The 16,537-nt window shown below is 39.1% G+C and overlaps 1 protein-coding gene across 2 annotated transcripts in view; it reads right to left on the minus strand.

Annotated features, from left to right (window-relative positions):
- Positions 1–16,537, minus strand: part of SUCLG2 (succinate-CoA ligase GDP-forming subunit beta) — a 330,026-nt gene that overhangs the window by 151,300 nt on the left and 162,189 nt on the right. For both annotated transcript variants that reach the window (XM_019469764.2, XM_019469763.2), the window contains exon 9: positions 15,722–15,864. In XM_019469764.2, coding sequence (XP_019325309.1) covers positions 15,722–15,864 — 143 coding nt within the window. The remainder of the gene's footprint in view (positions 1–15,721; positions 15,865–16,537) is intronic.

Here is a 16,537-nt window from a genome sequence, read left to right on the forward strand (position 1 = left end):
TCCTATGTCTTGTCTGGTCCACACCCTGCCCCCCAAGGAAGACGTGAACACTCAAGAACATGATACAACCCCAAAACTGGAAGAGACAGCAATAAGGTCTCAGCCTGATACTGAAAATATGAAAGGAAACCATGCAAATCTCAATTTTCCAATGGTAGTTGATATATCAAGATGACCTAATAGTTGGAGAAAGATATATGCTGATTTGTCGGCACACAGAGTAATCTGTAAAGGGAGCTTGTACAAAGAGCCATCAAGATAAAGAAACATTAAATTTTGTTTTTTACAAGAAGTGTTTTTTTTTTTCATTCCTCATGTATACCGGAGAAAAATTCAGTGAAGACTTTATGTCACATATCATTATGAATCAATTTTCTTGACCAAACATAAAAGCTGATTCAACATCTCCACCTTGAAACACTCTATTATCATGACATTTGTCAAATACTGAAAGATCTGACCACTTCCCTCTTCCCCAAATAGCAAAAGGAACTCAGATAACAAATGAAGGTTGTACTTTGTAACAAGAATAGACAGGAGATTGAATCGCACCAAAACACTTACAAATCAAGAGAGGGGAAGAAAAGTACCCAGAGAGATTAAATGCACAGAGAACAATAATAGGAAGGAAATCTCTTGTGAAAAGAAGCAGCTGATGGTAACTTAATCGGGACAGAAATGAATTAGATCTACTTCAGTGACTGAACTCAAGATGAAGTAATTTCATAAAGTTTATAGAAAGTCACTTGAAAATTATACAACTTGTTTTTGTTCTCTACTTTTAGAGGGAAGGGAAATAAAAGTTCTCCATGAGGGAACTGATCTTCAGAAAAATGCATTTACAAACCCAGCTGAGGAATGTTACCTATTAACTAGAAGATTATCCTTAATTCTCATTTGGATAGAAAAGTCACTTTAGAACTGATAGAGTCCCTCTGAGTTTTAGGGAGAGATTCTGACACAGAAATAAGGGAATAAAAATCTTAAAACACACGGGGATGTCAAGTGTATGGAGAAAGAAATTCAAATCAGTGTTAACCGAGTGGAGTCCCGGGCTACTATTTGGCACAACAAGGGTGAGCTGGGGCCAACTGTCAGTTTTGTACAAGTAACACATACAGCACACAGCACAGGAGTCATTCTAACCTCAAAGGTAAACAGAGAACGAAAGGGCTCCTGGCTGAGATGGGAGCTGAAGCAGCTCTCATAAGCCAGAGGACGCTAACAGAGCTCCAGCAGACATCCTCAAACATGACAATCACCTAAGGGGCTGGCTAAGGTAGAGACTGCTGGGCCCCACCCCAGACTTTCTGATTCAGCAGGTTTAAGTGGATGAAGAATTTGCATTCCTAAAGAGGTTCCAGGTGACGCCACTCCTGCTGGTCCACCCACTGGAGAAGCCAGGCCCTAGGAATGAAGCCCTATGACTAGGGGAGCCTGTATGGCACAGCTTTGCTCCTGGATCTTACTCATGCTGTCACCAAGTGGAAAGGGATACTTAGAGCCTCCTGGGCCACCTTGTTTTAGTTTGTGATTCCACAGGCAGACGGGCTTTTGCATGAGTGTCATGAGAACAGCAGCAGGGAAGCCTCTGGCTGGACTGAGGGGCTTCTGCCAGGCGCCCACCCTTGAAAGCAACCCTCTGCCAGGGATGCAGCAGAGCAACGGGCCCGGGCCAGGCATAAGGATTCTCTGTGGGCAGGAGCGGGGAAGAGAGCATCCAAGTGGGGATGCAGACGGTGAACGAAGGCATCACCAGGACCATAAGGAGAAGTATCACCAACGAAAGCAAGACAAAGCTTGATGAGCAAAGAACAACAGGACAATGTGAATACTGCAGCCCGTAATAAAGCTCACTTTAGCATCAAGATGTACCCTGTACAATCACCTTCACTTACAGTACTGGTTTTTACACACGTACCCATTGAAACTCACAGAGCAGTGCTTCTCACATTATCTGTGGTGAAGGACAATTTTTTCTTAAATGCCCTGACAGTCACTGATGTTTTTGTAAAACACAATCATATGAAATGCTAGAAAATTGATCTTCTACTTGTATGTCACAGAAATTTGGAATACAAGTTTCTAGATGCTGATTCTGTCTTTGTATTTATTATAGACCTAAAACAGCCCATAGGCTGGTGCTTCTATACAAATTGACACTAGTCCAATACCACACTCCAAGCATGCCGACCCTAGACCACTGGGGACCAGGTCTCTGTCACAACTACTCAACTGCTTAAGGAAATGAATGAGCAAAGCTGTGTTCCTATAAAACTTTACTTATACAAATACCCATGAGGCAGAGTTTGGCTGTGAACTGCAGTATGCCTCCCCCTGCTATGGACCAGTGCCCCCTCAAACTCTAATGTGCAGAGAATCCTCTGGGCATCCTGTGAAAACACGAATCCGGACCCCACTGATCTGAGGTAGAGCTACGTTCCTGCATTTCTAACGGCCTTCAAGTTGATGTCAACACTGAAAGTGCATGGCCCACATTCTGAGTGGTAAGGCTGCACAGTCTCTTCTCTGTGAACCCAGAGAAGAGGGTGTGATGTCAGTATGAATAGATGCTTTACACTGGTCTTCTTTGAGCTTAGCAAGGACTGTATCTGTCAATCAGGATCAAGTCTTCCTCTGCTTTAAAGGGGTAATTACAACCGGAATACCTGACAAGGACAGCGTAATGGAACCAATGACATTAAATGCTGGATGGTTTCCCATTCTGTTGACTGGCTCGGGACCTGACACACAGTAGGTGATCAAGGAACAGGCAATGACTGCCCGCTGAAGGCCGGAATCACAAGCTGTGTTCATTAGGGGGAGGAAGCTAGGATGATGGTGAGGCTCGAATTTGTCCTGTTGTCTTACCTAAGATGTTTTGCATTGTTTAATAAATTGGTGCAACTTACAACAGGGAGAGCTTTTAAAGATATATTGGTAGAGAAAAAGAGAATCACAGAATTTATGCTTTCAGTAAAGGTTCTCGTTTTTTTTTGGGGGGGGGTATTTTTTACTTTTCCCTTGTTTACTCTTCTCATTTGATTACCAAACACCTCTCTTTCAGAATCTGGTCAGCAGAGTCTGCATCTGGATTAATCATTTGGCTTTGTAGTTCAGTTTAACAGACAAGAAGATCCACTCACAGTCACAGGTTGTAAAACAGAAAAATATCAGAAATATCTAAATTTGGGCATTTCTTCCTCATATCTGCTACCAAATGTCCACATTCTTGGATAACAATGACACACTGAAGATTCTAGGTCACTCATACCTCTCAGAGGAATGTGCTATTTGGGATTAACGAGCACGTGAAATCTAGGTCAATGGTTAAAGGTCAAAATGGATTTCTGTTCACTACTTATGATCCTAAGGCTTCTGAGTATTAAAGCAGACACCTAAATGTTTGTTCAGAAATACTCCAGTGGAGTTCTAATTGAGAAAAAGGGATGTGTCCAGAATGCTTACAGATAACGATTAATGAAAGAACTCACAGATAAGCTGGAAGAAAAATAATTAACTTGGATTTGTGCCAGCTGCCCCTTGGGAATGCTAACTAATATGTGTGTTCAAAGTGCTCCGTTTTGTAAGTCCTCAAAGTTGGAAGCAGAGCATCCCGAGGAGAGGGTCCTGGGGATGGAGATAAAATATCCATCGATATGCACAAAGGACCTCTAAGTGGAAGACAGTTGCCACCCGAATTACAGCAAAGTTCAAGTGGACCAAACCTCTTTTTTTTTTTTTTTTTAAGTTGATAATAAACCAAGCGAGGTGGCTTAGGACACTGAGGTAAAGAAGTAGTGAGGGACACCTGGGTGGCCCATTCGGTTAAGTGTCCAACTTTGGCTCAGGTCACGATCTCCTGGTTTGTGAGTTCGAGCCCCATATGGGGACTCTGTGCTGACAGCTCAGAGCCTGGAGCCTGCTTCGGATTCTGTGTCTCCTTCTCTCTCTGCCCCTCCCCCACTCATGCTCTGTCTCTCTCCCAAAAACAAATAAACATTAAAAAACATATATTAAAAAAAAAAAGAAGTAGTGAGTAAACATGAAGGAACATAGGGCACCTCCAACGGGTGCAGATATTGATCAGATTCCCCTCACTGGGAGCATTCATGTCATTGCCTACAAACCCAAACTCCACATCTAACAGTCAGGACACGTCTTTCTCAAAGGTAAACTCATCAGAGGGCTTCTTGGACAAACTTATCAAAAATAACAAATTTCTGGCATCCTCAATTTTATTTTTAACCTTGTACCACCACCCAGTATATTACTTATCTGTTTTGTATAATGTATCTATTTACTCTCTGATTTAACTATCTTTCCCACTCTGAAATGGTAGCTCCAAGAGAACAGGACTCTATTTCACTCACTGCTCTACAATTCTGGGTCTAGAGGAATGCCTGGCATATATAACACCATGCATTATCATTTGACTGATATCACTGAATGGGTTTCTGTCCAGCTTAGTCATTCTCTGGTCTGGAGAACTAGTCCTGACCTCATAAAGTGGTCTGAGGAGCTGCCCCAACAAGCTGGGGGAGAACCCCCCTCCTTCCATAAAGTTGTTCTTGCTATGGGACGAGCCTAGTGAACCTCATGGTTGACACAGTGACTTGTACTATGGATGAATTCTTGCCTTACTTGCCTGCCCGGCCCTCCAGTCTCCTTAGAACCAAGCTTCTGCATATGGGATGCTTTGCTTTGTATGAAGGCAGCTTGGCCCTGCACTACAGCCTGGGGACTGTGGCACTGGCTACTGGTTAACAGAATTCCCTAAATACTCCTTAAAATTGCCTCCCTTTGTTGGCACACTTGCTGTCTTCTACTAACACCCTGCTTTCAGGTAAGGGCCCCTGCCACTTGCAGTTCTTCCTGTATTGTTATTACCGACTGCCGCTGAGTCTGGCTGCTGTACAGGACTTCACCCAACCCTCTGCAAAGAGGACCTTCCCTCCACTGCTTCCCGGACCCTGGGGAGGCAAGTCTTGCTCTAGACAATGGTCCCTACCAGGCTGCCCCGTCCCATGAGAGTCTTGCCAGACACAGAGCACTGGCACCTACCTTGGGAAATGGTTTCACAAGGACAGCTCATTAACTTATTATGCTTCTCTTGCTGACTGAGACCACTGAGCCATAGGATTTCCATGGAAAGAAAGAGACACGCTGTCAATATGAATTTGCTCTGAAAAGACATTTTTGGAGGACCTACTATGTTCCCTGAACTATTAGAGTGGCTAGAAATAATGAAGTGTATTAGTAATAGTGGAACAGGACAAAACCAGGCACTGGGGGAAAAAAAACTCTAGGCAAAACTATACTTGGAGCTATTTTCAAAGAATATGGAACAAATGAAAAGTTTAATGAAACAGCAGCAAGAAGTGGGGGGGGGGTGGGGAAGGGAGAATATTTCTAGGCGATTTTATAAGATTTAAAAAGAGAAATGTATGAATAAAGGAGATGATTAAGTGGTAAAGACTGTAACTTGTAAATACCCCAAAGAAAAGAAAAGGGAGACCGGGACATATTATCACATATTATCATTGAGGTGGCATCTGATGAGGGCTAGAGATTAAAAAGGCACCTAATTAACAAGTTTGCCTAAAGTGTCTTGCTCTTTACAAAGACAAAAGATGCACAGAGAAACCAATGAATTCTTAGGAAGAATGCTGGCAAGAAAGAGCAAGGAAAAATAAAGGTGAGTCTATTCTAACTTTTGCAAGTCTTGTTTTGGACTCAGTCTCACCTCACTGAACCAGATATATCAGGAGGATACAGGGAAGATCTTCAACTCAGCCATCAGGAAGGTACATTAGGCCACACTTGGAATTCTTAGGTATTTCAGAATTTAGGCAATTCTAAATGACTTTATCAAATATTAAAGAATGATTCATTAACCCTGCGATAATTAAAACAAAGGCAGATCAGTAGTCCACTGATGTAGTAAATGCATAAGACGCTAAAGGGGTATCTAGCTGAGCCTTAGAGAATGCTGATTTTCTTTTTTTTTTTTATTGTTCTATAAGTCTGCTTTGTACCAAAATGTTTTTCACACTTGTTACTACTGCATTTGTTAACTATATTGTACTCTACTTTAGCAAACCAGATTTACAAAGTTCACACATTTTCTGAAAATGACTTTAAATGCTGAGCTTTAAATAACCTTCTAAATAACAAGAGGCCTTTAACACACTGCCCACTATTAATATGCTAGTAAAACTAACAGTAAGAGAGAGACCAGCTAACAACACTGGAGGATGTACATCATGTAATACTGGATATATTTTTTAAAGGCCATCAATAGGAAGGGTATTCTAATTATAATCTTATAAAGAAGATATGTGTAGATAATGCTGGAAGGAAATTTAACAAAATTGTAATAGTGGTCATGTTGTAATAAAGTTAGAGACAATTTTTTTTAAATCTCTGACTTTTAGTAGGAAATGCAAATTTCTAAAAGTGGAAAAAATAATCAATTTTTAAATGTAAAGAAACCTTTCAAAAAGCATAAAGTGAGGGACTTACATGTGTAAGGAAATCATTCTTACCTGGATAGTGGAAAAATTAAGTTAAAATTTTCTCAAGGTTTATTCATTTAATCCTTAAACATAAAGGTAATATGTCTAAAATATCATTACTGACATATTTTGAAGGTTTTCATATTCATAGTCAAATTCCTTCCCTTTAGGAAGCATATAAAAGCAATTGAGGAAAAGAAAAGAGTTTTTGACTTTACATTCATGCTAGGGGTTCCGGACTGTCCTTTCTTAGATAAAATGGAGCAGCTCTTTCACATAATCTCTGAAGAGCCATCCATAATTATCCAAAACATTATTCAGGCAATTCTCGTTATCCATAGTAGTCACGGTCTATCAACTTTCAGCGAACAATGAGTTAGCAAATATGGAACCACTGCTCCTGAGGAAACCAAGGGCTAGTTTCCCATAAGCCTCACACCGTTTTCATCAAAACATCAATGCATAACCTGTTTTCTGTGTTTCTGTTTGAGGATACCTTCCTTCATATATACTGTTAATTCATTCGTATTGAATATTTACTCACCCTTGAACAAAGATTATCTAACATATATTTTCTCCGTAAGATCCATCATAGTAGACATGACTTAGGAAAACCACGCAGCACTGTGGCACTACACACGGGGCCACTTTAAACAGCCAAGTGCATACTCCTCTCATTGACAACAGCCTTCTACATCCTTCTACCTACTGTGGTGACAAATAGGCAGTCAGTATGAAAACCTTAAAATCTTCATACATAGTTAGCCTCATACTTCTAAGAATTCATCTTATTTTATTTAGTTTGAGAGAGATTGAGACAGAGAGACAGAGAGAGAGGGAGAAAGAGAATGCACATGTGAGCAGGGGAGAGGGGCAGAGGGAAAGGAGAAAGAATCTTAAGCAGACTCCACACCCGGTGTGGAGCCTGACATGGGGCCCAATCTCATGATCATGGGATCATAACCTGAGCTGAAATCAAGAGTCAGACGCTCAACCAACCGAACCACCTAGGCGCCCCTAGGAATTCATCTTATATGAGTAATCTGAAGTGTACGTAAAGTTAAGAGTACAAGGAGGTTACGGCAGCATTATTTTAAGTGAGAAACATCCTGAATACCAAATAACAGAGGACTGGTTAAGTAAATTTATATGTTCATACAAGTGAATACTATTCAGCTCCCGAAGATGCTGCAGAGGACTGTACAATGACAGGGGAAAAGGTACGTAAAAAGTGGAAAAAAGCAGACTACAGAAGAGTGTCAATCATACTGATACCAGTTTTGTCAGAAATAATACTACTCTGTGTATTCATTTTAAGTATATGTAAAAGTGCATATAAATGTAATTTGATCTATTTTTGTACTTTTCTATACTTTACGTTTCTCTAATTTAATAATTAGGAAAACGGGGATGCTGTTTAATAAAACAACCTTAAAAAAAAGACAAAACACTTTTTATCTTGCAAGCCACTCTGAGTCAAGCCAATTTCTTCGGCAAAGCCCACATGGACGTGTTGTTCATTTAGGACCAAGACAATCATTCCTAACTCCTAGTTCTCTGGCAGTGGGTGGAAGGGTGGTATAGAGGAAATTCACAGTGTCTTCAACCTTCTGAAGGCAGTTGGGCTCATCCCACCAGACTACAGCTGACCCCTATAAAGGAGAGGACCCAGAACCCTTCCCAGTTCAAAGGGTCTTCACCTTGTTCCCCTGAATTATTTTCCCAAGTTACTCCCTACATCTAGTGATTCTCCCACAAGGCATTATTTGGATTCTAAAACAATACCTCAAAAATAATAATAGTGAAACTTTCAGATGCTTGATCAGTCTCGCATTATAGGAAAATTCTTAAGACTCAGAGATACCTGACATTAATCCTGGCATTGTTAGAAAATGCACTATTTTCTTAACTGTTGAACTGAACCATGTCTTTTCACAGTGCAGTAACATTAAGAGAAAAAATATCCCCAACTCTTCTAATAATTATATATTATTTCCAATCTAGGTGACATTATACCTTTATTAGTGGTTCATTTCTGTTTAACATCTACAAAGGCTTCTCCATACAGGATTCATAATCAATTATGAGCATGTTGGGACCAATGATAAAATTTACTAAAATATCCCCAAGTCTTAAAATTCTTCAAATTACTTACCATGAAACAAAACAAAGCACATCCAAATTTGAATTTTGAGAAGCAGAGCAAAGAGTAAAAAACGTTATTTTTGATTTATTTCTGACAGTATGTCAGCAAGCAGCATGAAAACAGATTTAGAGAGTTCCATTAGGGATGCGTGGAAAAGGGGTAGCTATCAGAAACACTGGTCTTGGGTAAGATACAGAACCGACAGCCTTCCCAGGACCCAGCTCTTACTGCGTAGTACTGGCCGATAAAATGGAACGAGTGCATGTTGGACAAGGACAGCAAGACATTTTTGGAAATGTGGATCAACTGGACATCAGAGAAAGAAATGCAACACAATAGGAAAAGCACTTGGAGAAAACAAAGAGAAATGAGAACAAGGCAGCGAGCTTTCCATTCTCCAGCTTATACACGGTGTTCCCCTGCACAGGGCTGAAACCAGGTGACAGGTTACAAATTCATAAGCACAGAATCATTTTTATCCTTCTCAGACTAGACTACCAGGCAGCCTATCACCATAAAGAATGGCTGCCTGGACTTACTCTTTCCAACTTTTAGATTTGTTTTCAAAGAGGCCTGTAAGAACAGGGATGGGGGAGTTATTTCAAAAATAATGCTCGTGTTGTGTCAAGTATTGGGTATTACATTTGAAAATCAATCTCTACAAGAGTTCTTTTACCCACCGAAAATAAATATTCCCCTGCAGATAAGGTATTTCAGCAAATACAAGTGGTCTGTAATAAAATGAGTTTTGCTTCATGCCTCTGATATAAACATGTGAATAAGTGAAGAAGAGGATATTGTGGTTTGTTTTTAAATATATTCTAAATGTATGATGATCAACAATATGTACGTGAGGCATTTAGCACATATTAATATCAGCACATTACAAGTGAAGGCATTTGCATGCTAAAAGGCATTTGATACTGAAAATATGGCATGCATTTTTACTTCTCTAGCCTCAAATTCTAAAGAATTTTGAATCACATACCACAGAGCTAAAATAGCTGGGCTCTTTTCAAATTTATACCAAATGATATTCTGTGGTTCTTGCAGATATGAATTTAATCCTCCCTCGATTAAGTTGTGTTTTCTTGGTTGTCTGAACAGAGAATCACTGCAAACTACTGAATTGTTTACCCATTTCATCAACTTCAAAACAACCCATACAGTAACACTGGTGTTAATGGATCTGTTTCAGATACCTCCTATCCCAAAGATGAGCATTTACTTCCTCTTGTTTCAATAATTATAAATCTAAGCCTCAGAAATGATAATGGAATTGAACGTTAAAAAAAAAAAAGTCAACACATGGGCTCTGTGCTGACAGCTCAGAGCCTGGAGCCTGCTTCAGATTCTGTGTCTCCTGCTCTCTCTGCCCCTTGCCCGCTTGTGCTGTATCTCAGTCTCTCTCTCTCTCAAAAATAAGTAAATAAACATTAAAAAAAATTTTTTTTAAAGTCCACACAAACGAAAGTTTTCCTTGTGCTTTAGAAATATTTGCCAAGTACTCACACATATATTATCTCCGCTGATACTGAAAGCCAATGCTTTGGGGTATTATTTTCATGTCTACTTTACAGACAAGGTTAACAGAAGTTTAAAGAGGATTATCCTAATAGTAATAATTATATGAAAAGGTGTTCAACCTCATTAGCCATGAGAGAAAGGCATTAGACCACAGTGAAAACTACCATACATCTATTGGAACGACTAAAGTCGCAAAGGCTTGACTGCACCAAGGGTGGGGAAGGGTGTGCAGACACACTGGAACTGCCATAAACGGCTCCCAGAGTGTAAAGCTGGCACATCTGGAGAGCTGCTTGGCAGTATCCGTTCAAGCTGAAGACACGCATATGTTATAACCCAGAAATCCTAGTTCCAAAAATATATCCCACAGAAATGTGCTCCAGAGGACATGTATGAGAATGTTCACAGCAACGTAGCAGTCAAAACTGTGAATAACATAAATGCCTATCAACAGAAAAGGATGAAAACTTCTGGCAGAGTCACACAGTAGGACAGCATACGGCAGGAAGAATGAGTGAACCACTGCTACATAAAATGTAGATGAATCTTACAAATAAAAGTTAAGCGAAAGATGGCAAACACAAAAGAATGTACACCGCATGACCCTATTTATGTTAAGGCAAAACAAAATCTACGACATTAGAAGTTGGGATAGCTGTGTTACCTTCAGGGGAAAGCAGGGTAGAAGTATGGCGAGGGGGTACTTCACTGGCTTCTGAGATGGGGTACCCATTCTGAGATGGCATACTGGTCTGTTCAGGCTGTCTAACAGATTACCATAGACTGACTGATGCGACAACAAACATTTCTTTTCACAATTCTAGAGGCCAAAGTCCAAGGTGAAGGCGCCGGCAGCTTCAGGGTCTCATGAGAGCCCACTTCCTGGTACAGAAATGGCCATCATTTAGATCTGTCCTCCTATGGAGGAAGGAGCGAGCGACCTCTCCGGGGTCTCCTTTATCAGGGTACTAAGCCCATTCATGAGGCTCCACCCTCATGACCTAATTACCTCCCAAAGGCCCCACCCCCTAATATCACCAGATTGGGGGTTAGGATTTCAACATATGAATTTGGGGGGACATGAAACATTCAGTCCCTAACACTGGTCATGTTCTATTTTATGATCTGGCTGCCAGTATGTTCACCTCATGGTAACTCATCAAGCTATATACTTACGATTTACATACTGTTCTATATGAAGCTTATACTTCAATGAAAATTTATTAAAAATTTTAAATGACACTATCATATGAAATTATTCCTCCTTTAAATGGGAAATGTGTATGTATAATCTCAGTTAATGTAATAAGCGATTCTCTGATTATATGTCCTTACCACAAAAAATAAATTACAGTTATAAAACATGATAGAGGTGTTACCTAATGCTACAGTGGTAATCATACTGTGGCATATAGATATATCAAATAAACACATTATATATCTTAAACTTATATGTTACATGTCAGTTATATCTGAATTTAAAAAACTTCAAGAAATTTAAGCTCTAAATACTTGAATAAATAAATAAAGCAAGCAAGCAACCCGCAGAGGTAATAAGTACTGTTATAATTTCACTTTATAAAAGAGCAAACTGAGATATATACAAGTTAAATAATGTGCTCAAGCTCCCACAACCAATAAGCAGTAAAGATGGGACGTGGGACAGGAACCTGGGCAGTCTGGTACAAGAATCCCACTAAGAATCCTTCCATTCCTTTTTGAACTGGTACTTGGTGCTTATGTAGCACAATTCTTCCTGGATTTTTTTTTTTTTTTTTTTAGTGTTTGTTTATTTATTTTGAGAGACAGAGAAAGAGAGAGAGAAAGCGTGCACATGTGCACACATGAGCAGGGGGAGGGGCAGTGAAAGAGGGAGAGAGAGAACCCCAAGTAGGTTCCACACAGATGTGAGATCATGACCTGAGCAGAAATCAAGAGTCGGACACTTAACCAACCAAGCCACCCAGGCTCCCCCTTCCTGGATTTTTAAAGAACTTTGAAAAACACTATGTTAATTATACTTGGAATCAAAAAAATAATATTAAGAGAAATAAAAATTAAAAAACAAAGAGCTTTGAAAACACGACTCTAAGTTGGATCTAACCCAGGAAGCACAGGGACATATCAGGTGAGGAGTCTTCAGGAATGTCAATCCCACACTACTGCTTTTCAAAGTCAGTCCTCCAGAGGGCAACAGATTTGCTTAACTTTGGCCAAGAGTTGGGGTGAGTGCTGAGATTCCGGTCAACTGTCTTTTCCTATTATTCATTGATGCAAGATGTTTTACATACTCCAGATGTCATTTGTACTCATTTTCTACACCTTTGGGATTCTAAGTTTAGAATTAGAAGTAAAAGCCAAAGTATGACTCAGGAAAACAAAAGTTTAAGGATAACACAATCCTTGGAGGATTTTTCCCTCAAGTTTATTCAAATTCTTTATAACTTACCACAAACCCCTACTTCTACTTCCTATTTAATGTGATCTTTACTACTTAGGATTAAGAATCCTAGGGCTTACAATACCGGATGTTAAAAATGATGATCAGGTTATACCACCAACAGAACAAACTACATTGTTCTTCAACTCTCATCTCAAGCTCAACTAGAAAACTAGGGAATTATAAAATATTTAATGTGAATTCAGTTTTTTAAGCTATCTTGAAAAGACTCTTGTCTTAGTTTGGCAGACGAGCTCTGTTTCATATATATTAATTACAAACAAATAAAGAACACATTAGTTATAAAGGCATTTGTGTTGGGTTCTGATGAATGTAAGCATTAGGGCTAATAGTCAGGCAAAATAAATTTAAGTTTCAGCTCTATGGCTGACATTATGTGTAGAAATATATGTCAACCCACAATATTGTTCTCGAATGATGACATTTATTACTTGATCAAAAGAATTAGCTTATACAGATGACAAACAACTAGTTGTTACTATCAGTTGATTCAAGTTTAGCAACAAAAGGCCTTTTTCAATTTTGAATTTCAGTGTCTTCAACTGACTAATCCTTACATCTAACGAGAAAATCAATACCTTTGTAATAATCAGCTTTGGGTTTTTGGGATTCTTTTCTTCTGGGCAGCTGAATGGGGTTCTACTTGAAATAATTACAGCCAGAACTGTAACCAGTTTCCTTGCAAAATCAAATCAATTCATCTATACTATTTTTTAGCCTCTGTTCTCTAAAATCTGTGAAACAATGCCAGGATTGAAAATACCCATTACATTTCTATGCTTTTTAACTGTCTTTGAAATTTCAAGATTTGGAAAATTTACAGTGAGATGGGCTGTGCATTCATTTTCCTGATATAGCATGAGAAAAATAAAATAACTCCCACATATCTTTCTCTACCCAAGATGACAGGCAATCTCAAAAAAGTTTAAATACTCCAAGCATTTGAAAATATTCCATTGGGCAAAGTCAAAAAATTTTTAAGAGACTGTTTTAAAAAAATGGCTCTGCAAGTGATTTTTCCTTCTCCTCCTGCATTGTTACAAAATTAAAATTCCAGATCAGCTACTAAGAAAAGATATTCCAAAGAAAATGCAATGATTGTCCTGGTAGATTTACTCCCTCGATAGCACTCTATTATTCTTAGCACCGAATTTCAGTAGACACTAAAAGTTCTATTTTATTACAATTGCCCTGTTCTCTAAGTACACTGTGGTTCAAGCAGTTTAAAAAGCTGTGTGTGAGCTATGTTCACGGTATTTACAAATTTCAATTGATAAGAAAATCTCTGGAAGGAAAATGATGCTTCCCTTAGAAAATAAGAATAAGAAGGGATAAATAAATTAATAACTAGGAAGCCACCGACAATATTCCTACCTAACCAACGGAAACAAGGTACTTATAGAAACAGAAAAACCAACCGCACACACATTCTTCATGGCTGGGCGACTTTGGATTTTGATGACTTTGTTATTCCTGGATAGCACTGGAAAACTGAAAATAAGTAGCTGATAATACCTTACCATTTATTTCATGAATCAGAAGGGAAAGACTTAGCAAAAACATAAGGTTAGCAACTATCTGAGTCATAATGAAAATAGAAGACAAAGTTTTATAGTTGTGAACCAAAAGACTATTATTGGTACACTTATTTATGAAAAGTTTCCATATTAAGTTCAGACCACATTTCTTAAAAAACAATATGGGGGTGCCTGGGTGGTTCAGTTGCTTGAGCATCTGTCTCTTGATTTCGCCTCTGGTCACAATCTCAGGGTTCATGGGTTTGAGCCCCACACTGGGTTATATGCACTGACTGGGAAGAGTCTGCTTGGGATTCTCCCTCTCTCTCCCTCTCCCTCTGCTCCCCGCCCCCATGCTGTCTCTCTCAATATAAATAAACTTTAAAAATTAAAAAAAAATTAAAGCTGGTATCATTTTCATTTGTTGTTCTTAGCGATGGTTCAGACTTCCCATGTGTTCAGATACATTAAGAACCAACAGAGGGGTGCCTGAGTGCATCAGGCGGTTAAGCATCCCACTCTCGGTTTTGGTCCAGAACATGATGTCACAGTTCATGGGTTTAACCCCATGTGAGGTTCTGCGCTGACGGTGCAAAGCCTGTTTGGGGTTTTCTCTGCTTTCCCTCTCTCTCTGCTTCTCCCCTGCTCACTCACTCACTCTCTCTCTCAAAATTAAATAATAAATGAACACTAAAAAAAAAAAAACAAAACAAAAACGAAAAATAACCAACAGAATGTATCAGATACTCTAACAGTATAAACATAATGATTCTGAAAGCTTAAACTCAGAATTGTTAAGAGAATTAAATGGTATATATCAGATGTTCAAAACATGTTAGTTTTTTCCACGTAACAAACATCCACCTAAACCTTGTTGTCATAAACTACTCAGTACCTACAGTTCCAACAAAGCATAGTGGTATTTAACTCAAAAAATGTTCACGGAATACCTACTATACACTAGCATGGGTGTGATAGCTATACTCTAGTTAAGGAAAGAGGGTCATAAAGCAACATTATATGCTACCTAGTACCTATGCTGTAAACTATACAACTATCAGCGATGAAAATTAAAAGCATACAGAAGAATGTGGGGTTATTATTTTCTAGTGATATACACTTCTATAATCCTATAATTTTCTTCTGTCTCCAATCGTGTGATGATACTTGCGGTATCTTTATGGAAGGAATCTGAGAATGAGTCCTGTAAGTCATGTGAAGAATGGGACTAATCGCTTCAGTATAAATTACTCAAATAATGTTTCACACCAACCGGTATTTCCCTGTCTGGAGCACTACCCCCTTTTTTACTTCCTCCTATCTCCCAGGACTTTGGAAACACAGAAGCTGAAACTGGATCCTAGGAGTATTTATTAGCCTTTCACCTGAAACGAGTCGAATCATTGTGTACTACAATCAGATCTAAGGCAGGATTTGCATCTGGGGCTACAAAATAAATGTTTGGCTTATTATCCTTTAGCAGTAGGAAAGAGGTGGCTCTTGATGGTGAAAAATCAGAACATGACGCGATCTGCCTACAACGACAGGTTACCTTAGGGTCGGCTGTGAGCAGTTTGAAGGCTTGATACACTTGAGCTTCCTTTACTCCACCACCAAGATCCAAAAAGTTGGCTGGCTTCCCACCATTCAAGAAGATGATGTCACAAGTAGCCATGGCAAGGCCAGCACCATTCACTGTGGAATGCAAATGGCACACACAACAAGATCAATTTGGCAACAGGAAAGGGTGCATGAACGGTTTCCCTCGCCCATACTGCCAGAGACAGACCCCTGTCACTACCAGGCCAATCTGTCCTGCCTAGAATCCTGTTCAATCAGATAAATTCATAGACTTTTAGGATAAAGAGTCAGGAAATGTACAAACAAAAAAATAAACAAAAAAAGACCTGGGGATACAAAGACAGGTTTATTAACAAGTTAAATCAATCTGGCAAACAGATAAAAGGGAAGAGTTTGCATAATTGATTAATTTGAGCTAGTAGTAGAAGAAGGAGTTTTGGGTTCTGGAAAAATACAGAACTCAAACGAAGCTGGAAAGAGAGAAGAAAGGCTACAAGAAGTTGCTTGGGTCTATGAATTGCATTGTCTTTAATATCCTTTAAGAGACCTGAGTAAAAAAAAATGGAATTCATTTAATTTTTTGCTTGCTGAGAATATGCTTTGAATATGGCATCCCTCTGGGGTTGAACCACAGGGGTCCCAACTTCAATAGGACTCCATGCTTTTTTACACTCAGCTCAACCACACATATTTATAGGTTATGTGGATAAACTCACAAAACAAATGAACAAATGACAGCATCAAAATAATACTCCTATCCCTCTGTTCCTTCTTCAAATTAATATGA

This window comes from Panthera pardus, unplaced genomic scaffold (genome assembly GCF_024362965.1).
Source record: "Panthera pardus isolate Hobbes unplaced genomic scaffold, ASM2436296v1 HiC_scaffold_8, whole genome shotgun sequence".
Taxonomy (NCBI): Eukaryota; Metazoa; Chordata; class Mammalia; order Carnivora; family Felidae; genus Panthera; species Panthera pardus.